Source organism: Pseudorasbora parva, chromosome 23 (genome assembly GCF_024679245.1).
Source record: "Pseudorasbora parva isolate DD20220531a chromosome 23, ASM2467924v1, whole genome shotgun sequence".
In the NCBI taxonomy this organism is placed as follows: Eukaryota; Metazoa; Chordata; class Actinopteri; order Cypriniformes; family Gobionidae; genus Pseudorasbora; species Pseudorasbora parva.
In genome coordinates this window covers 11,391,978-11,407,608 of record NC_090194.1, presented here as the reverse complement: position 1 = coordinate 11,407,608, position 15,631 = coordinate 11,391,978, and the positions used below count along the sequence as shown (strand labels likewise).

At 41.3% G+C, this 15,631-nt stretch overlaps 1 protein-coding gene across 1 annotated transcript; it reads right to left on the bottom strand.

Moving 5' to 3' along the window:
- Window positions 1–9,511: 9,511 nt before the first annotated feature.
- sfrp1b (secreted frizzled-related protein 1b) lies at window positions 9,512–15,408 on the bottom strand. Its single transcript, XM_067432852.1, has 3 exons — window positions 14,724–15,408; window positions 13,982–14,062; window positions 9,512–10,349 (listed from the first exon to the last, which is right to left on the bottom strand). The coding sequence occupies exons 1-3, from the start codon at window positions 15,214–15,216 to the stop codon at window positions 10,024–10,026; spliced, it is 900 nt and encodes a 299-aa protein (XP_067288953.1). The 5' UTR covers window positions 15,217–15,408; the 3' UTR covers window positions 9,512–10,023.
- Window positions 15,409–15,631: the final 223 nt, after the last annotated feature.

The following is a 15,631-nucleotide window of genomic DNA, read 5'->3' as shown; positions in this document are numbered from 1 at the left end:
GTCCCCACAATGTAATATAAACAAGGACACACACACACACACACACACACACACACACACACACACACACACACAACATATAATATGCTGATTTATTCTCAGTGTTGGAAACTGTTTTTTTTTTTTTTTTTTTTTATAACAAAAAATGTTTCCTAAAGTCTGGTGTCTCCTTTCATTAAAAAAATACTTCCTTACACTTGACACAGGCCTCATTTGTAAAGTCACAGAGTTCAACAGGTTCTGCATAAAAAGGAATGAGATAAAGCAGGTGATGCCCTCTATTGGGAATTTGGTGTAAATGCATGGATGGAGAGATGATGGACGCAGCTGTGGAGTATTTCATAAGTCAGTTGATTGCTTTACATATACCCCATGCTGCTGTCATACGTAATATGATGCTTTTGAGACATTGATTTGTTTATAAGTCTTTTTACAGGCATCACAGTGACTGACTGTCTCAGTATAAAGGTCAGACCCTGATTACGAAAATAAAAGACTGAGAATCGCTTGTGCGGTCGGTGACAGTCATAAATTTGAACGAACTGTTTTTTTTAATCATTCTCATGATAAAAGAAAGGACTTGAGCTTTGAAGCCAGCTTTTTTCGCTCAATCATCAGGGAGTTTGTAGTGCCAAAACTGTAGAATGGGTAAATCAGAAGGGGGGGTAATCCTGAGGGAACTTTTCCTCAGACAGTCTCCAAACCAAACGTAATAGTACAATAAATACAATAATAGATGAAGTAAAAAATTATTCAACTGAAAATATTTACTTCCCTTGTTAGTGGCTTAATGTAATACAACTCCACAACTTTACTCCATTTTCAATTTGTCAATGTCATGAACGAAACATATGAAAAAGACGTGTTTATCCCGGTGGTATGAGAGGCCATCAGCTGATTTATGAAATCCTTCTCTCCTGCCAAAATCTGCTCCCACCTCGCGGTGGGGGTCTGGTCTGTATCTCAAGACTCAAGTCTACAAATCACATCTCTGCCAAATTCATGATCCATGACACCCAAGCCAGTTGTCATCTGTCCTGGTTATGTTAAAACTGAAAAGCATGCTGTCCAATTTTAAAGTCATCTGATTCAGCATTGAATCTGTGCCTGAAAGGAATGGTAATGGGCCACCTTAAAGGGCCAGTTCACCCAAAGATGAAAATGTTTGCTTTACTCTCAATTCTGTATTTCTTTTTTTTTTCTTCTTTTTTTTATACGTGAAATACAAAAGGAGCTATTTTACAGAATGGCCAAGCTGCTCTTTTCTTTTAAATGAAAGTGAATTGTGACAATTACTGTCAAGTTCCAAAATGACAAAAGCACTGCACGTATCAAACTTGATCCTATAGTCATATAATAGCGTTGTGTGAGGAAAGTAACTAAATCTAAGTTTATTATATGCAATTTATTAATCCATATGTAAACAATCGCAATTGAGATTTGTGAGCTATAGCAGACTTAAAGGGATATATGATCTTAGTGCATGGTCTGAAGCATATAGTTCACTTTGGGGCGGCAGTGGCTCAGTGGTTCATGTAGGTTGTCTACAAACCAGAAGGTTGGTGGTTCAATCCCCGGTTCCACCTGACCAAGTGTCGAAGTGTCCATGAGCAAGACACCAAACCCCAGCTGCTCCCGACGAGCTGGATGGCACCTTACATGGCTGACATCGCCATCGCCGTCGGTGTATGAATGGGTGAATGTGAGGCAAAAATGTAAAGTGCTTTGGATAAAAGCGCTATATAAATGCAGTCCATTTACTTAGTCCGAATACAAATTTTTGCTAGTTTTTTTTTTTTTACTTTGCCGGGCGCATGGTCCAAAAGGGTTCTAGTCTCTTAATGAGTTGTGTTTTTTGGCCGTAACGTGCAATAACCCAAAAAGAGTCTCATCTCCCATTCCCTTTACATGGCGGAATTTGCAAGTGGAAAGATTGGAAGTTGTAATATTTGGCATGTTTATATTCTGCTGCGCATCCCTGTGTATGTAATAAGCAGAGATTATGCACATTGTGCACCCGCCTATAGGCGCATTATACAAACGCACCCTTTAAATAACACAAAAACATGCGCTGTTAATTTTAGACCAGGTTTTTGTTGGTCAATGCGCCTGAACACACCTCGTTTTCAGACGAGCACGGCCATGGGCGAACAAATAGTCACCAGTGCATTTGCTATTTAAACAACGTGACGCTGGATATGAAAATGACAACTCTGCTGGGCTGAAACCAGCAAAAAAACCTTGCGTCTCGCCTACCGTTAAATTGCTCTGGGTAAATGATAGGGCCCATATGGTTGACAGTTGATGGCACCCATTGACTTCTATAGTATTTTTATTTATTTTTTGTCAACTGTCCGGTTACTAACATTCTGTAAAATGTCTCCTTTTGTGTTCAACAGAAGAAAGAAACACATGCAGGTTTGGAGGGTGACAATGTAAATGATGACGATCTTCCTTTTTGGATGAACTATCCCTTTAAGTAACAGTTTGAAAATATAGTGCATGGTTTCAGAATATTTGGCCTATAGTGTGAATATGGACCTCTTTTAGGGTGCTTTTTTTGTCATTTTTGGAGCCTGGACCACTCAGAAAGAGCAGTTCAAACATTCCCAGAAGAATGTCCGTCACATGGGTTTGGAAAAACATGGCTAAATAATGACAGAAATTTGCTTTTGGATGAACTATCCCTTGAACTTTACCAGATATCGATTCATCATGTTCTTGAATATGTCTAAATAAACTATTGTGACACTGACTTTGATTATACAGGACATTTTTTAGGCCCAATGTTTTGAGAAGTACTTCACAAGACCATTCCTTCACTCCCACCCGCAAGAGTAGAGAAGGCCATTTGCTTGATAAAATTGTGAGATGTTGAGCAAAGAGAGGCTTTATCTAGATTAGAAGGACTGCGCAAACAGACCTCAGAGTTTGGATGATTTTGTGCTAATATTCTAGCTTAAAATAAACACTCATAATAATTCTGGCGGACAAAACCCTCATCAGAATTGGGAACAGTGATGATGGCACCATATTCAGATTCTACGCATCCCATCTGGCAGAATTCGCAGTTGGCATGTGTGAGAACTTGTCACATGCCTGTCCTGTCTTGTGTGCACATGTGGGTTTTGTCATGTCTTGCATGTGTTCCTGTCATTGTCTGATCCCTCCCCCTTGTTATCTGATTAGTGTTGATTTCTCCCACCTGTTCCCTCTTGATTTCTTCCCTTTATAAGCTCCTTGTGTTTGTCAGTCTGTGTTGGATCCTTGTGTAATGTCTGCGTCTCTCGTCCTCCCCGTGATTCTGTTGGTTTGTTTAAGTTTATATTTTATTATTCCATTATGTGTTTTTCCCCCTCGTGGGTTTTGTTTTGAGTTTATGTTTTATTTGTTATAAATAAATATCTTATTTTCTGCACTTGAGTCCTCGCACCATTTTCCTTTGTCTGTGACGTGACAGAAGGATCCAACCATACTATGAGGACTCAGCAGAGAAGTTCTCCCTCGGTGCCAGTTCCGGGGGTCCCGAGTCCGGGAATCCCGAGTCCAGACATGGCCTGGAGGGCCGTAATGGGAGGGTTTGTGGTGGCAGTCCTGCATGCTTGGGAAAAGCACAGGGTGTCATCCACCACTCCGGTGGTCCCAGTTCCGGTGGATCGTGCGCCGGTGGTCCCTGTGCCGGTGGATCATGTTCCGGTGGTCCCTGTGCCGGTGGATCGTGCTCCGGTGGTCCCTGTGCCGGTGGATCGTGCTCCGGTGGTCCCTGTGCCGGTGGATCGTGTTCCGGTGGTCCCTGTGCCGGTGGATCGTGTTCCGGTGGTCCCTGTGCCGGTGGATCGTGTTCCGGTGGTCCCTGTGCCGGTGGATCGTGTTCCGGTGGTCCCTGTGTCGGTGGATCGTGTTCCGGTGGTCCCTGTGCCGGTGGATCGTGTTCCGGTGGTCCCTGTGCTGGTGGATCAGGTTCCGGTGGTCCCTGTGCCGGTGGACTCCGTTCCGGTGGTCCCGAGTCCGGAAACGGCCTGGAGGGCTGTGATGGGATGCTTTGTGGTGGCAGTCCTGCATGCGTGGAAGGAGCACAGGGCTTTATCCGAAGCCCCGGAGGCAGTTCCGGTGGTCCCAGTTCCGGCAGATCATGTTCCGGTGGTCCCAATGCCAGCAGATCGTATTCCGGTGGTCCCAGTGCCGGTGGATACTGCTGGACTGGAGAAGTTTCCCCAACGCCCTGCCTGCGCCGCTGAGGCGCCCTGCTCTCCCTGCGCCGCTGAGGCGCCCTGCTCTCCCTGCGCCCCTGAGGCGCCCAGCTCTCCCTGCGCCCCTGAGCAGTCCTGCTCTCCGTGCGCCGCTGAGGCGTCCTGCTCTCCGTGCGCCGCTGAGGCGTCCTGCTCTCCGTGCGCCGCTGAGGCGTCCTGCTCTCCGTGCGCCGCTGAGGCGTCCTGCTCTCCGTGCGCCGCTGAGGCGTCCTGCTCTCCGTGCGACTCTGAGGCGTCCTGCTCTCCGTGCGCCGCTGAGGCGTCCTGCTCTCCGTGCGCCGCTGAGGCGTCCTGCTCTCCGTGCGCCGCTGAGGCGTCCTGCTCTCCGTGCGCCGCTGAGGCGTCCTGCTCTCCGTGCGCCGCTGAGGCGTCCTGCTCTCCGTGCGCCGCTGAGGCGTCCTGCTCTCCGTGCGCCGCTGAGGCGTCCTGCTCTCCGTGCGCCGCTGCGGCGTCCTGCTCTCCGTGCGCCCCTGAGCAGTCCTGCTCTCCGTGCGCCGCTGAGGCGTCCTGCTCTCCGTGCGCCGCTGAGGCGTCCTGCTCTCCGTGCGCCGCTGAGGCGTCCTGCTCTCCGTGCGCCGCTGAGGCGTCCTGCTCTCCGTGCGCCGCTGAGGCGTCCTGCTCTCCGTGCGCCGCTGAGGCGTCCTGCTCTCCGTGCGCCGCTGAGGCGTCCTGCTCTCCGTGCGCCGCTGAGGCGTCCTGCTCTCCGTGCGCCGCTGAGGCGTCCTGCTCTCCGTGCGCCGCTGAGGCGTCCTGCTCTCCGTGCGCCGCTGAGGCGTTCTGCTCTCCGTGCGCCGCTGAGGCGTCCTGCTCTCCGTGCGCCGCTGAGGCGTCCTGCTCTCCGTGCGCCGCTGAGGCGTCCTGCTCTCCGTGCGCCGCTGAGGCGTCCTGCTCTCACCGCACCTCCCTGGCGCTCCCTGCACTGACCGCACCACCCAGGAGTCCTGCTCTCACCGCGCCTCCCTGGCGCCCTGCTCTACCCATGCCGCCCTGGCCGCCTGAACTCTGCGGGCCGCCCCGGCCACCTGAACTCGGTGGGCCTCCCGACTTCGGCGGGCCGCCCTGGTCATTCGAACTTTGTGTGCCACCATGGCCTCCTCAACTTTTTGTTTTCCCCATGTTTCCCTTGTTGACCCCTCCCTTGTCTGTTCCTTCCTTGTTTGTTTCCCCTGTCCCGCCCTGGTCTGTCCCTCCCGTCCCGCCCTGGTCTGTCCCTCCCGTCCCGCCCTGGTCTGTCCCTCCCGTCCCGCCCTGGTCTGTCCCGCCCGTCCCTAGTGGAGCGTCTGGTAGCCGCTCCTTAAGGAGGGGGTAATGTCACATGCCTGTCCTGTCTTGTGTGCACATGTGGGTTTTGTCATGTCTTGCATGTGTTCCTGTCATTGTCTGATCCCTCCCCCTTGTTATCTGATTAGTGTTGATTTCTCCCACCTGTTCCCTCTTGATTTCTTCCCTTTATAAGCTCCTTGTGTTTGTCAGTCTGTGTTGGATCCTTGTGTAATGTCTGCGTCTCTCGTCCTCCCCGTGATTCTGTTGGTTTGTTTAAGTTTATATTTTATTATTCCATTATGTGTTTTTCCCCCTCGTGGGTTTTGTTTTGAGTTTATGTTTTATTTGTTATAAATAAATATCTTATTTTCTGCACTTGAGTCCTCGCACCATTTTCCTTTGTCTGTGACGTGACAGAACTTCACTCCCCATGTGGAAGTATGTTTGCCGCAGAGCCCATCTTACCTCAGTTGCTATCCTGTGAGAGCATCATATTATTTATGGCTTTTAATTGGCTTTTTTCCCCCCTCAAGGCTGGAGGCAAAAGTCTTTTTCATTCAATAAAGCTGGGAAATATGCAGCAGCAAAGCCAACAGCTGCTTCTAATGATCATCCCATAGACTCTGGCAGTCAATGTCATCCCAGGGCACAAAAGCACAGCTATTTGCTTAACCTGGATAAACCATCACTATGCTTTTGCACGGGTTGGGATCGGTCGACTTCTCCTGGGGGTTACACGCACTCAGCGTTTTTGCCATTTGCCATGTATGGATTTGCTTTCGAAACGTGTTCCCTGCAGATGATTTCATTTTGGTTTAAATCAACCAGAGAGCGCGTCCAAACAAAAGTTTGGGGCGGAGGGGGGTGGGGGGTCTTCAAATGTAACTAAACAGTTTTACAGGAATGTTCCTGGTTCAGTACAAGTTAAGATGATCAACATCTGTGGCATGCTGGCGATTACCATCGACAATAATTGACTCTTCCCTCAGTTTGTAAACACACAAAAATGCACTTGCAAGTCTATGAGACAGGACATTCTATGAGACAGTCTAAAACTCATATTTAAGTTAAGGTATTAATACTATTATATTAATTTCTCTAAACAAACGATGATGATGATGATGATGATGATGATGATGGCAGAAATTACATTTAAAGCATTTCTGTCAGCTCCTTTCTCTGCTAAGGCTAAGTTTGAAGCATCTTATGACTCCTAAATGCGCAAACACACACACACACACACGCCACACAATTTTTTTTGCATAATTTGGCAAAAAAAGCTCTTTTTGTCAAATTGGAAATTACATAGTCAGTTATAATTTTTATTATAGATGATCATTAATTTATTATTATGAGATTAAAATTTTAAATTATGATATATATATAACCTAATAGTATAACCTAATTATGACAATTATATGACATTGAAATTATGAGATAAAAAGTCATAATTATGACAAAAGAATAATTATGACAAAAATCTAAATTATGATATAAAAAGTCAATTCTGCTTTTATCATAATTGACTTTTTATGTATTTTTTTGTCCTAATTATGACTTTTTATAATTATGATTTACCACTAATTATGACATTAATTATGATTTATAAATGATTTTATATATATATATATATATATATATATATATATATATATATATATATATATATATATATATATATATATATATACATATATATGGCAGTGTAATTCTCTTTAAAAGCAGCACCATGTATTCCGATTAGAATGATTTCATGGCAGCTGCATGTTGTCAACACCTGCACTATCTGAATCTGATGCTATCTCTGTTGCACACTTTATGATGCTGGGAATGTAAACAGGTGTAGTGCCAAAGGCAACATGAGACACACACATTTACACACTATGGCATCACAGTCATGTGTTCTTATGAGAGTTATCCGGTCAACATCTTTCAACTGTTCTGATTTGCTGACATAAAATTTCTTAGAATCCTGCATGGCTCTGATAACATATGCAGTGCTTTACTGAAACAATGGAAATTGAAATCAGATGAATGAAAGTGAGCGTTTTGATTCCGTTTACGAGCAGTATGCATCATTACTGCAAAGTTGGTTTTTTGAAAAACCAGGCCTGTTACAGCATGATAGTAGATAACAGATCTTAGTGCTTCACAGCTCATCAGCAGCAAATAAGGGCCCTTAAACCGTATCAAGGTGATTACTGATTGGCGGGCATTACAACGCAGATGTTTTCTCAGGAAAATGCCCTCTTCGATAAATTGATAAATGCTTTTTTTTGAGTTGACGCATTTCAAAAAGGTTTTTAGAAAAGGTTGCATCACAGCCATTAACCATGAGTTGGAAGTATTCTAGGCATCAATGGAAATGACATTTCTTTCTCTGGAATTAGATTTGGTCCACTTTCCATGAAGAAAAAGACTGTAAACTCGAAATGTCAAATGTATGTCAAAGTTGTCAGAAGTACATTAGCATTGATGACTTCAAAGCTTATTTGGACTAAAAAGTTAATTTTTTGATTGTATTATTTAGTTGCATGTTGCTTATTAGCGTGCATAATACTAGGATATTGGCTGTTTTTTAGTACTTACACCGATCAGGCATAACATTTTGACAGGTGAAGTACATAACTCTGATTATCTCTTCATCACAGTACCTGTTAGTGGGAGTGATATATTAGGCAGCAGGTGAACATTTTGTTCTCGAGTTAATGTGAAGCCAGAAAAATGGGCAAGTGTAAGGATTTGAGCGAGTTTGACAAGGGCCAAATTGTGATGGCTATAGACGACTGGGTCAGAGCATCTCCAAAACTGCAGCTCTTGGGGTGTTCCCGGTCTGCAGTGGTCAGTATCTATCAAAAAGGGTCCAAGGAAGACACAGTGTTGAACCGGCGACAGGGTCATGGGTGGCCAAGGCTCATTGATGAACTTGGGGAATGAAGGCTGGCCTATGGTCTGATCAAACAGATGAACTACTGTAGCTCAAATTGCTCAGGAAGGTCAGATAGTGCATTGCCGTTTTTTGCATTTGTAATCACAGTTTGTTGCGTATGTTATCATTTACCGTTTCCCTTTCATGGAAACAGTATTCCCTGGTGGCTGTGGCCTCTTTCAGCAGGATTATGCGCCCTGCCAATGAACAAAAATTGTTCAGGAATGGTTTGAAGAGCACAACGAGTTTGATGTGTTGACTTGGCCACCAAATTCCTCAGATCTCAATCCAATCGATCATCTGTGGGATGTGCTGAACAAACAAGTCTGATCCATGTAGGCCCCACCTCGCAACTTACAGGACTTAAAGGATCTGCTGCTAACATCTTGGTGCCAGATACCACAGCACACCTTCAGGGGTCTAGTGGAGTCCATGCCTTGACGGGTCAGGGCTCTTTTGGCAGCAAAAGAGGGACCAACACAATATTAGGCCATAATGTTATGCCTGATCGGTGTATAAAGCACATATTAATGCCTTATTCTGCATGACTTTATTCTACATCCCTTAATCTTACCCAATACCTGAACTCAGACACTACAAAAACGACCTCACTACCTATTAATAAGCAGTAAATTAAGAGGTTATTAAGGCAAAAGTCCTAAAAAACGGCAAAAACTCCTGATGGATCATTTAGTATAATTTATAATATAATCGTTTTGCTTTGACATGAAAATATATTATTAACTGTCCTAAAAACAGGAGGGCTTTCATCAGGAGAACTGAGAGAGAAAAATCGCTCCCTCCATCCAAAGCAAACATCTCTGGACCGTCTATACAAAATAAACGCTTTGGCTGTTTGCTTACACACAGCAGATACAGTGTCTGAAATTTCTCTAATCTGATCTCAGTTCGTAGTGATTATTTTGCAGTTATTTCACAACACGTACTTTGTTGTAAAGCTGGACTGCTTGGCAGGTCACAACTGCTGCTTGTCTTTTGCATTTTCATGATTTATAACTACTTAAAACAGTCACCGATGCACAGTATATAAGAAAGAAACAGTCAAATATATTAAAAATATTTTCTGTTTTAATGTTCAGTGATTACAGTGCAATGTGCAAGTCCTCAGGCATGCTACAGGACACCTTCCACTTCATGATTAACTGTGATTTGCATCCTGCAAGCCAAAAAAAACTGTCAAACAAATATGTGCCGTTATTGTCTAAGGTGCATGTATTATGTGTTTTACTGAATAGGCACAGATGTGATGAATGCTATAAAACAGAATAGATATTAATCCAACATGAAAATGCCAAGATATATCAAAATGCACTGATCTGCAGCATAAAAATAACTGTGAATAGTGTTCTGTACTTGGATTGATTAGAAATGTTCAAGGACATTTTGAATTTGAACTGAAGTAAACTTGTTTGCATGTATTCAGACATTTGTTGGGCAAACAAACTCTTTCAAAACTGGTAAGATGGGCTGTGGCATTTATGGTTTCTTGCTATACTAAACTGAAAGGTAAAAGGTAATATAGTGCTATAATGACAAGATTAACTACAGAATGATTAAAAATCACTTGAACACAGACTCATGCACTGGGCATTTATGGCTTTTAAGGTTTTTAAGGGCCTTCTTAAATTCTTTACTAGATTTGTCCCACTTGTGAATGCCTGTCAAAATATACTGTCCGCCCACCCCACGACCCATGATTAGGTAGTTGTTCCTTAAGTTTTCCAGTTGTTGGCATGGACAGTCTGCTCCGTTTTTCAGGTAAAGAACAAGCTTCTTTAGTTCCTGTTTATTCAGGTTTCCAAGCTTCACCGCCTTCCTCCTTTTCTGCAGAATGATTTTTCGGTCCAAGTTGTCTATTTCGACTTCCTTAATCTTCGTCTTGATTGCTAGAAAAACAAAAATGTAGATTTTAGATTTGTCATTAATGTTCATGAAGGTTTAAATGAGACAATTTCATTGCAAACCAATGTCTTGAATAAATCTAGAAGAGGTCAAGTATCTAAAAACTTCAAGCACAAATATTTAAAGTATTTTTGCTTAAGGTCATTGTTGTATTCTTTGCCATGGAGATGCTGAACACTTGGCTGTTTTTCCATCATCTGTTTTCACGTTTAAGCCAAGAACTCGGTCTAGTTTATGTCTTTCAGATGCTATTCTGTGCTAATTGCGCAAAGCTGGATGGTGCAATGAGTTGTATCGCAATATCGTCCAGGGTGTGTGAGGATAAGATTCATGTGTATGAATCAAATTCTAAATCAATAAAAAGATGACACAATTTCCCAAACTTTCTCTATTAACAATGTTGAAACTAAATAGGTCTTCTTAGTTATCCCTGGGGCACTCCTCAAATCACTGGCTATTTAAACTCTGCCTTATAAAATAATTTGAGTGTTTTTAATTGGTTATTGCCCATGTGTGTTGTGGATTGCAATTTTTAACATTACCAACAACACAGAACATACTAAACATAATAAAAGACATAATCAGACGAGCAGCATCCTATTAAAGTATGGGACACTTTTCATTAATGTATGATTGCAGAAATCATTTTTATTGAACATTTATGGAGTAAAAATAAATCATAACGAATGGGGTGGAAAGGTTTTTGTTTTTTACCCCACACACAGGGTATAAGGCTCAACAGCATGGGGCAAAAGGTACACAGTATTGATACAAATACTTTAGTTAAAATAATATGTTTTTAATAATGCCTAAGTTCGTTCTTGTTCAAAGCAATCACTTAAGCAAAGTTTGAATTATTTTCTGTTTATTTTGATAAATAAATAAAATAATTTTTGTTCAATAAATACGCTGACATTAAAATAATATAGAAACATTTTTCTAAAAGTAAAGATTCTGAAAACATTGAAGGAGATCCCTTATGTGGAATTACAGTAGTAACAAACTATATTTTATGATATGATATGATATGATTAATATCATATTTTAAATATGATGGTTCATTATAAATTTGGTGATTATCTCTAATATGGACACCCAACTTATATGATACTTACAATCTGAATCTAACCATGTCATGTCAACTAATTGAAAAGTCAGCTAACAATTTATTATCAATATTAAATATTAGTCTAAACAGCAGCGTGTCTTTTACCCCAAATATCATACCTTTCCAACACATTCTTCCGTTATTGAAAAACTGTTGCTTTAGTTACCTTGAACAAAACATAAAATCATTAACAAGACATTTGTCTCAAAATATATTCAATCATTTTATAGATCCTTATTTGCCTCCTAAATCTAAATTTTTTAAACCATCAACTATTAGATAAAATTAGTGCAGAATTAACTTAATGCCACTGTCAGAGATCCGTCAAGGATCAGACAAATTTCCACGTGCATCTTGAAGGACCCTATTTTAAACATCTGAGCGCAAGGTCTGAAGCGCATGCTGCAGGTGCATGTCCGAATCAGATTTCAGAATCAGAAAAAAACTATCAACGTGCCAGCCACCAGGCGCATGGTCCAAAAGCGAATCTTAATGAGTCATGGTGTGTTTTAGGCATTACGTAAACAATCAGAGTCTGCCAAATCTCCCATTCCCTTTATGAGCCAGTTGCGCTTGCACAATGGCGGATTCGCTTTTAAATGGCGGAATTTGCACTCGGAAAAACCAGAGAGGAATCCTTTTATTTTTTAATATTTAAAAATGTTTGTGTGTGTAACAAGCAGTGTGTACACGCGTTATGCATCCGCCACATTACTAACACTCCTTTAAATAACGAAAAAAATACAGTAGTTTTCAGTCAAAACAGCAAAGGGCCTAAACTAACCTCATTTTAAGACCAGCCTGCCAAGGGCAAACAGATGTGTGTAAGTCCATTTGCTATTTAATCAATGTGGCGCAGAACGTGAAAATGACTAGAGAAACCTGCAAAAAACAATTGTGTGGAGCCTTTAGCCCCATTGTAGTAGTTAAACTCCTTAAACTCTACAACACAGGGTTGCCAAACTCAGCTCCTGGAGGGCCACAGTCCTGCAGAGTTTATCTTCAAGCCTAATTAAACATCCATCTAATCAAGTCCTTCAGGATTACTTGAAAACTAGGTATGTGTGTTGGAAATAAACTCTGCAAGACTGTGGCCCTGCAGCATTATCCAGTGAGCTGCCAAATGTTCTTATTCCCTGGAGCTCTATTTTGGCTAAACAACTATCATATGGTGTACTTTCATCAATGACAGTGTATTTTCATCAAACACACTGGTGCCAGCAATACAAACTACATCAGGTTTTCCTCTGATGATCTAAAGTTATGCATGTGTTGCAGTTATATCTTCGACATAAAACAAGTATTCAATTAACATAAGGTACCTAAATAACACACAATCCGTACATTATCATGTTCACATTGTACAGTTCTGAGACACATAGCTTGAGATACAGTCATCCTATAATGACTAGAAAAAAAGCCTTTGTTGGGTTGGTGCTTGATAGCTTGCCATAAAAATAAAAGGTCCCGTGAAATTCTTGCCAACGGCAAGCTTCCTGTCTTTGACAACATCTCAAACCCTGAAAAAAGAGACCTGCTGGATTCTGACCACATCACTAGTTCTTAGAAACTGCATTTGCAATGGAAGAAGTAGCTCTGCTTTTTATAAACCTAAAATATCTCAATTTGTGGTTGAAATCTAATAATCCACTGTCATGGATATGTGGTTCTACAAAAAAAAAAAAAAAAAAAAAAAAAACTAGGCATGACATATAAAAGGAGGTTTGACCATGTTGAGTTGCATTTAAAAACAAAACAATGGGAATGGAACAACAGAACAATTGAGACAATACACATAATTCAGTGTTTATCAGTACTGTGGACACACATGTTATGTTTAAGCAGAACTGCACCATTCTTATGGTCTCAGGAGAGAAATAGATTTAAGGAGTGCAAATCCAGACAGTAATATTAGAAATACTTTTTTCAGGGTATGATATTATTGGAAACAAATGTTTGGGCTAAAAACCTGGACCTGAACGGAATCGCAATGATGGGAATCAGCCGATCGGATTTTGTTCTCTTGAAGTCATTATGCTCTTGCCAATAAATGAAGCGTTTTGAAATCACGCATTAGTAGCTCCATGCTAAAACGGGTTTGGAACAAGATTTGGTTTGCAGTGCATGTTATGTTATTAAAGATCTATGCCAAAATATCTGGTGTATTTCAATATATTTTAGACAGATTTCCATGATAATCTATAAAATACCTCATTTTCTTTTCTATTTTATTCATGGTTTAAAAAAAAAAAAACTCTTTTAAAAACTGTTTTTGAACCCAGTAGCCTTTGACTTTGTTTGTTTCAGCTTTTGTTTCAACCGTAATATCAGCAGGTGGATAGTCATGCGTGGTGTGTTTCTAGTCAAAGGCAATAGATTCCTGTTTTAATTAGCAACTTACCAGGAAAATCTCACTGATTGAGGTTATAATTTATACGTAATTTATTTTATTAATATTTATTTAATAAATGGACGATATATTTAAGCAACATATCAATCATTCTTTACCGAATTCACTGCCACACATGTGTTCCAGAATTGTATCTGTGTTCATCTCATTGTCGCATGGCGGGCACACAGAAGAGACACCTAAAAAGGGGAGAAAAAATTATTAAATGTGGACACAAAAGGATAATAATGTGGCAATAATGCTTGAATATAGATGTATTTAATAATAACATTAATCACCACCAATTTGTTAAGTTTTTAATGTTAAGTTTAATCTATTTTAAGTACTTAATTCATATCTAAATTCAATAATTTTGTTAATTTGTTAAAAATGCCTCACAAACAGCTGTCAAAACATCAAATTGATATTCTTCAATACTACAGTTTTTACAATATAGTAACATACATATACATAGGGCCAATTACATATACAACATGTAAACAATACAGTACTCTCTTTACTATATGTGGTTACATGAAGAACATTTAACATCCAATGAATCTTTCCACTCCACATCAGGTTATTTATATTTGTGGAGGTTCTTTAGCTTTGTAAAAAGGAGAAGAAGAAGAAAAATAAGAAAACCATTGCACTTTTAAAAACTTCTCGCATTAGGTTCTTTGTGGAAACAATGGCATCACTGCTAAAAAAAATTAAAAATTAAAAATTAAAAAACTGAATTGTAAAGTGACCGAATCGTAGATAAGTTAATGTCTACAATATATAAAAAAATATTTTAATAAAAAAATAATAATAATAAGATAATGGGAAATTCAAATTCGTTTTATATATAATACACACCTGTGGGGTTGTCTGTATCATCGCTGTTGGTGGTGTTCATAGAAATGCACACGTCGACCTTAGGGAACTTGTCACATTTGAGCATTTCAGGCCAAGGGAATCCAAACGCCTCCATGATAGGGGTACAACTGTCTCTGACAGCCTCGCAAAGCCAGCGGCACGGTTGTATGGGTCTCTCCAGACACACCGGGGCGAAGAGCGAGCAGAGGAACACTTGCGTGCCGGGGTGACAGGCTTTGTGCACCAGAGGAACCCAGCTGCCCGCTTGCTGCTTCACCTCCGCTATGGTTTCATGCTCCAGCAGATTGGGAAGCCGCATCTGTTTGTAACCCACATTAAAACACAACCTCAATTCCTCGGGAATGTCCATGCACTGTGCACTTCTGTCCTCCGTCTTCCAGATATAATACTCATCATACTCGACAGCACTGAGCAAAGGGAGCAAGAGAACCGCAGCGATGAAGATCCACAGCTTGGGGGAAAGGTTCTTCATGGCACGCGGGAGAAGTGCAATATCGATAACAGTTATATCCACCTGCGTTGCACTGGTAAGATGTCCAAAGAATGTATTTGCGTTAGAAGTGCACTAAACTAGCTTTCTTTGACGTCCTCGTTCTCCAAAGTCCCGATGTGAGTGTCGCGCGCTGCCGTTCGTTTGCGCAACGCGAGAGTAAATGAATGCGAAAGGTGAAACAACCAATGGTAATGCAACCGGCTTGGCATAACCAGAAGATTGCAAAATGCGCTTGATAAATGTTTTTCAAGCAAGAGGAAAGTAAATAATTTTATTAAAGGGATAGTTCACTCAAAATTAACATTAGCCCATTATTTACTCACCCTTACATATTCCATGTGTAGGCTATATAGCATTCTTCTTTTAGACAAACATAATCAGAGTTAATATAAAA

Coding starts and splice junctions, on each gene's coding strand:
- sfrp1b (XM_067432852.1), bottom strand. CDS start 15,216: ATGAAGAACCTTTCCCCCAAGCTGTGGATCTTCATCGCTGCGGTTCTC. Junction 14,063..14,723: donor TGATACAGACAACCCCACAG/GTGTGTATTATA, acceptor TCCCCTTTTTAG/GTGTCTCTTCTGTGTGCCCG. Junction 10,350..13,981: donor CATGTGTGGCAGTGAATTCG/GTAAAGAATGAT, acceptor TTGTTTTTCTAG/CAATCAAGACGAAGATTAAG.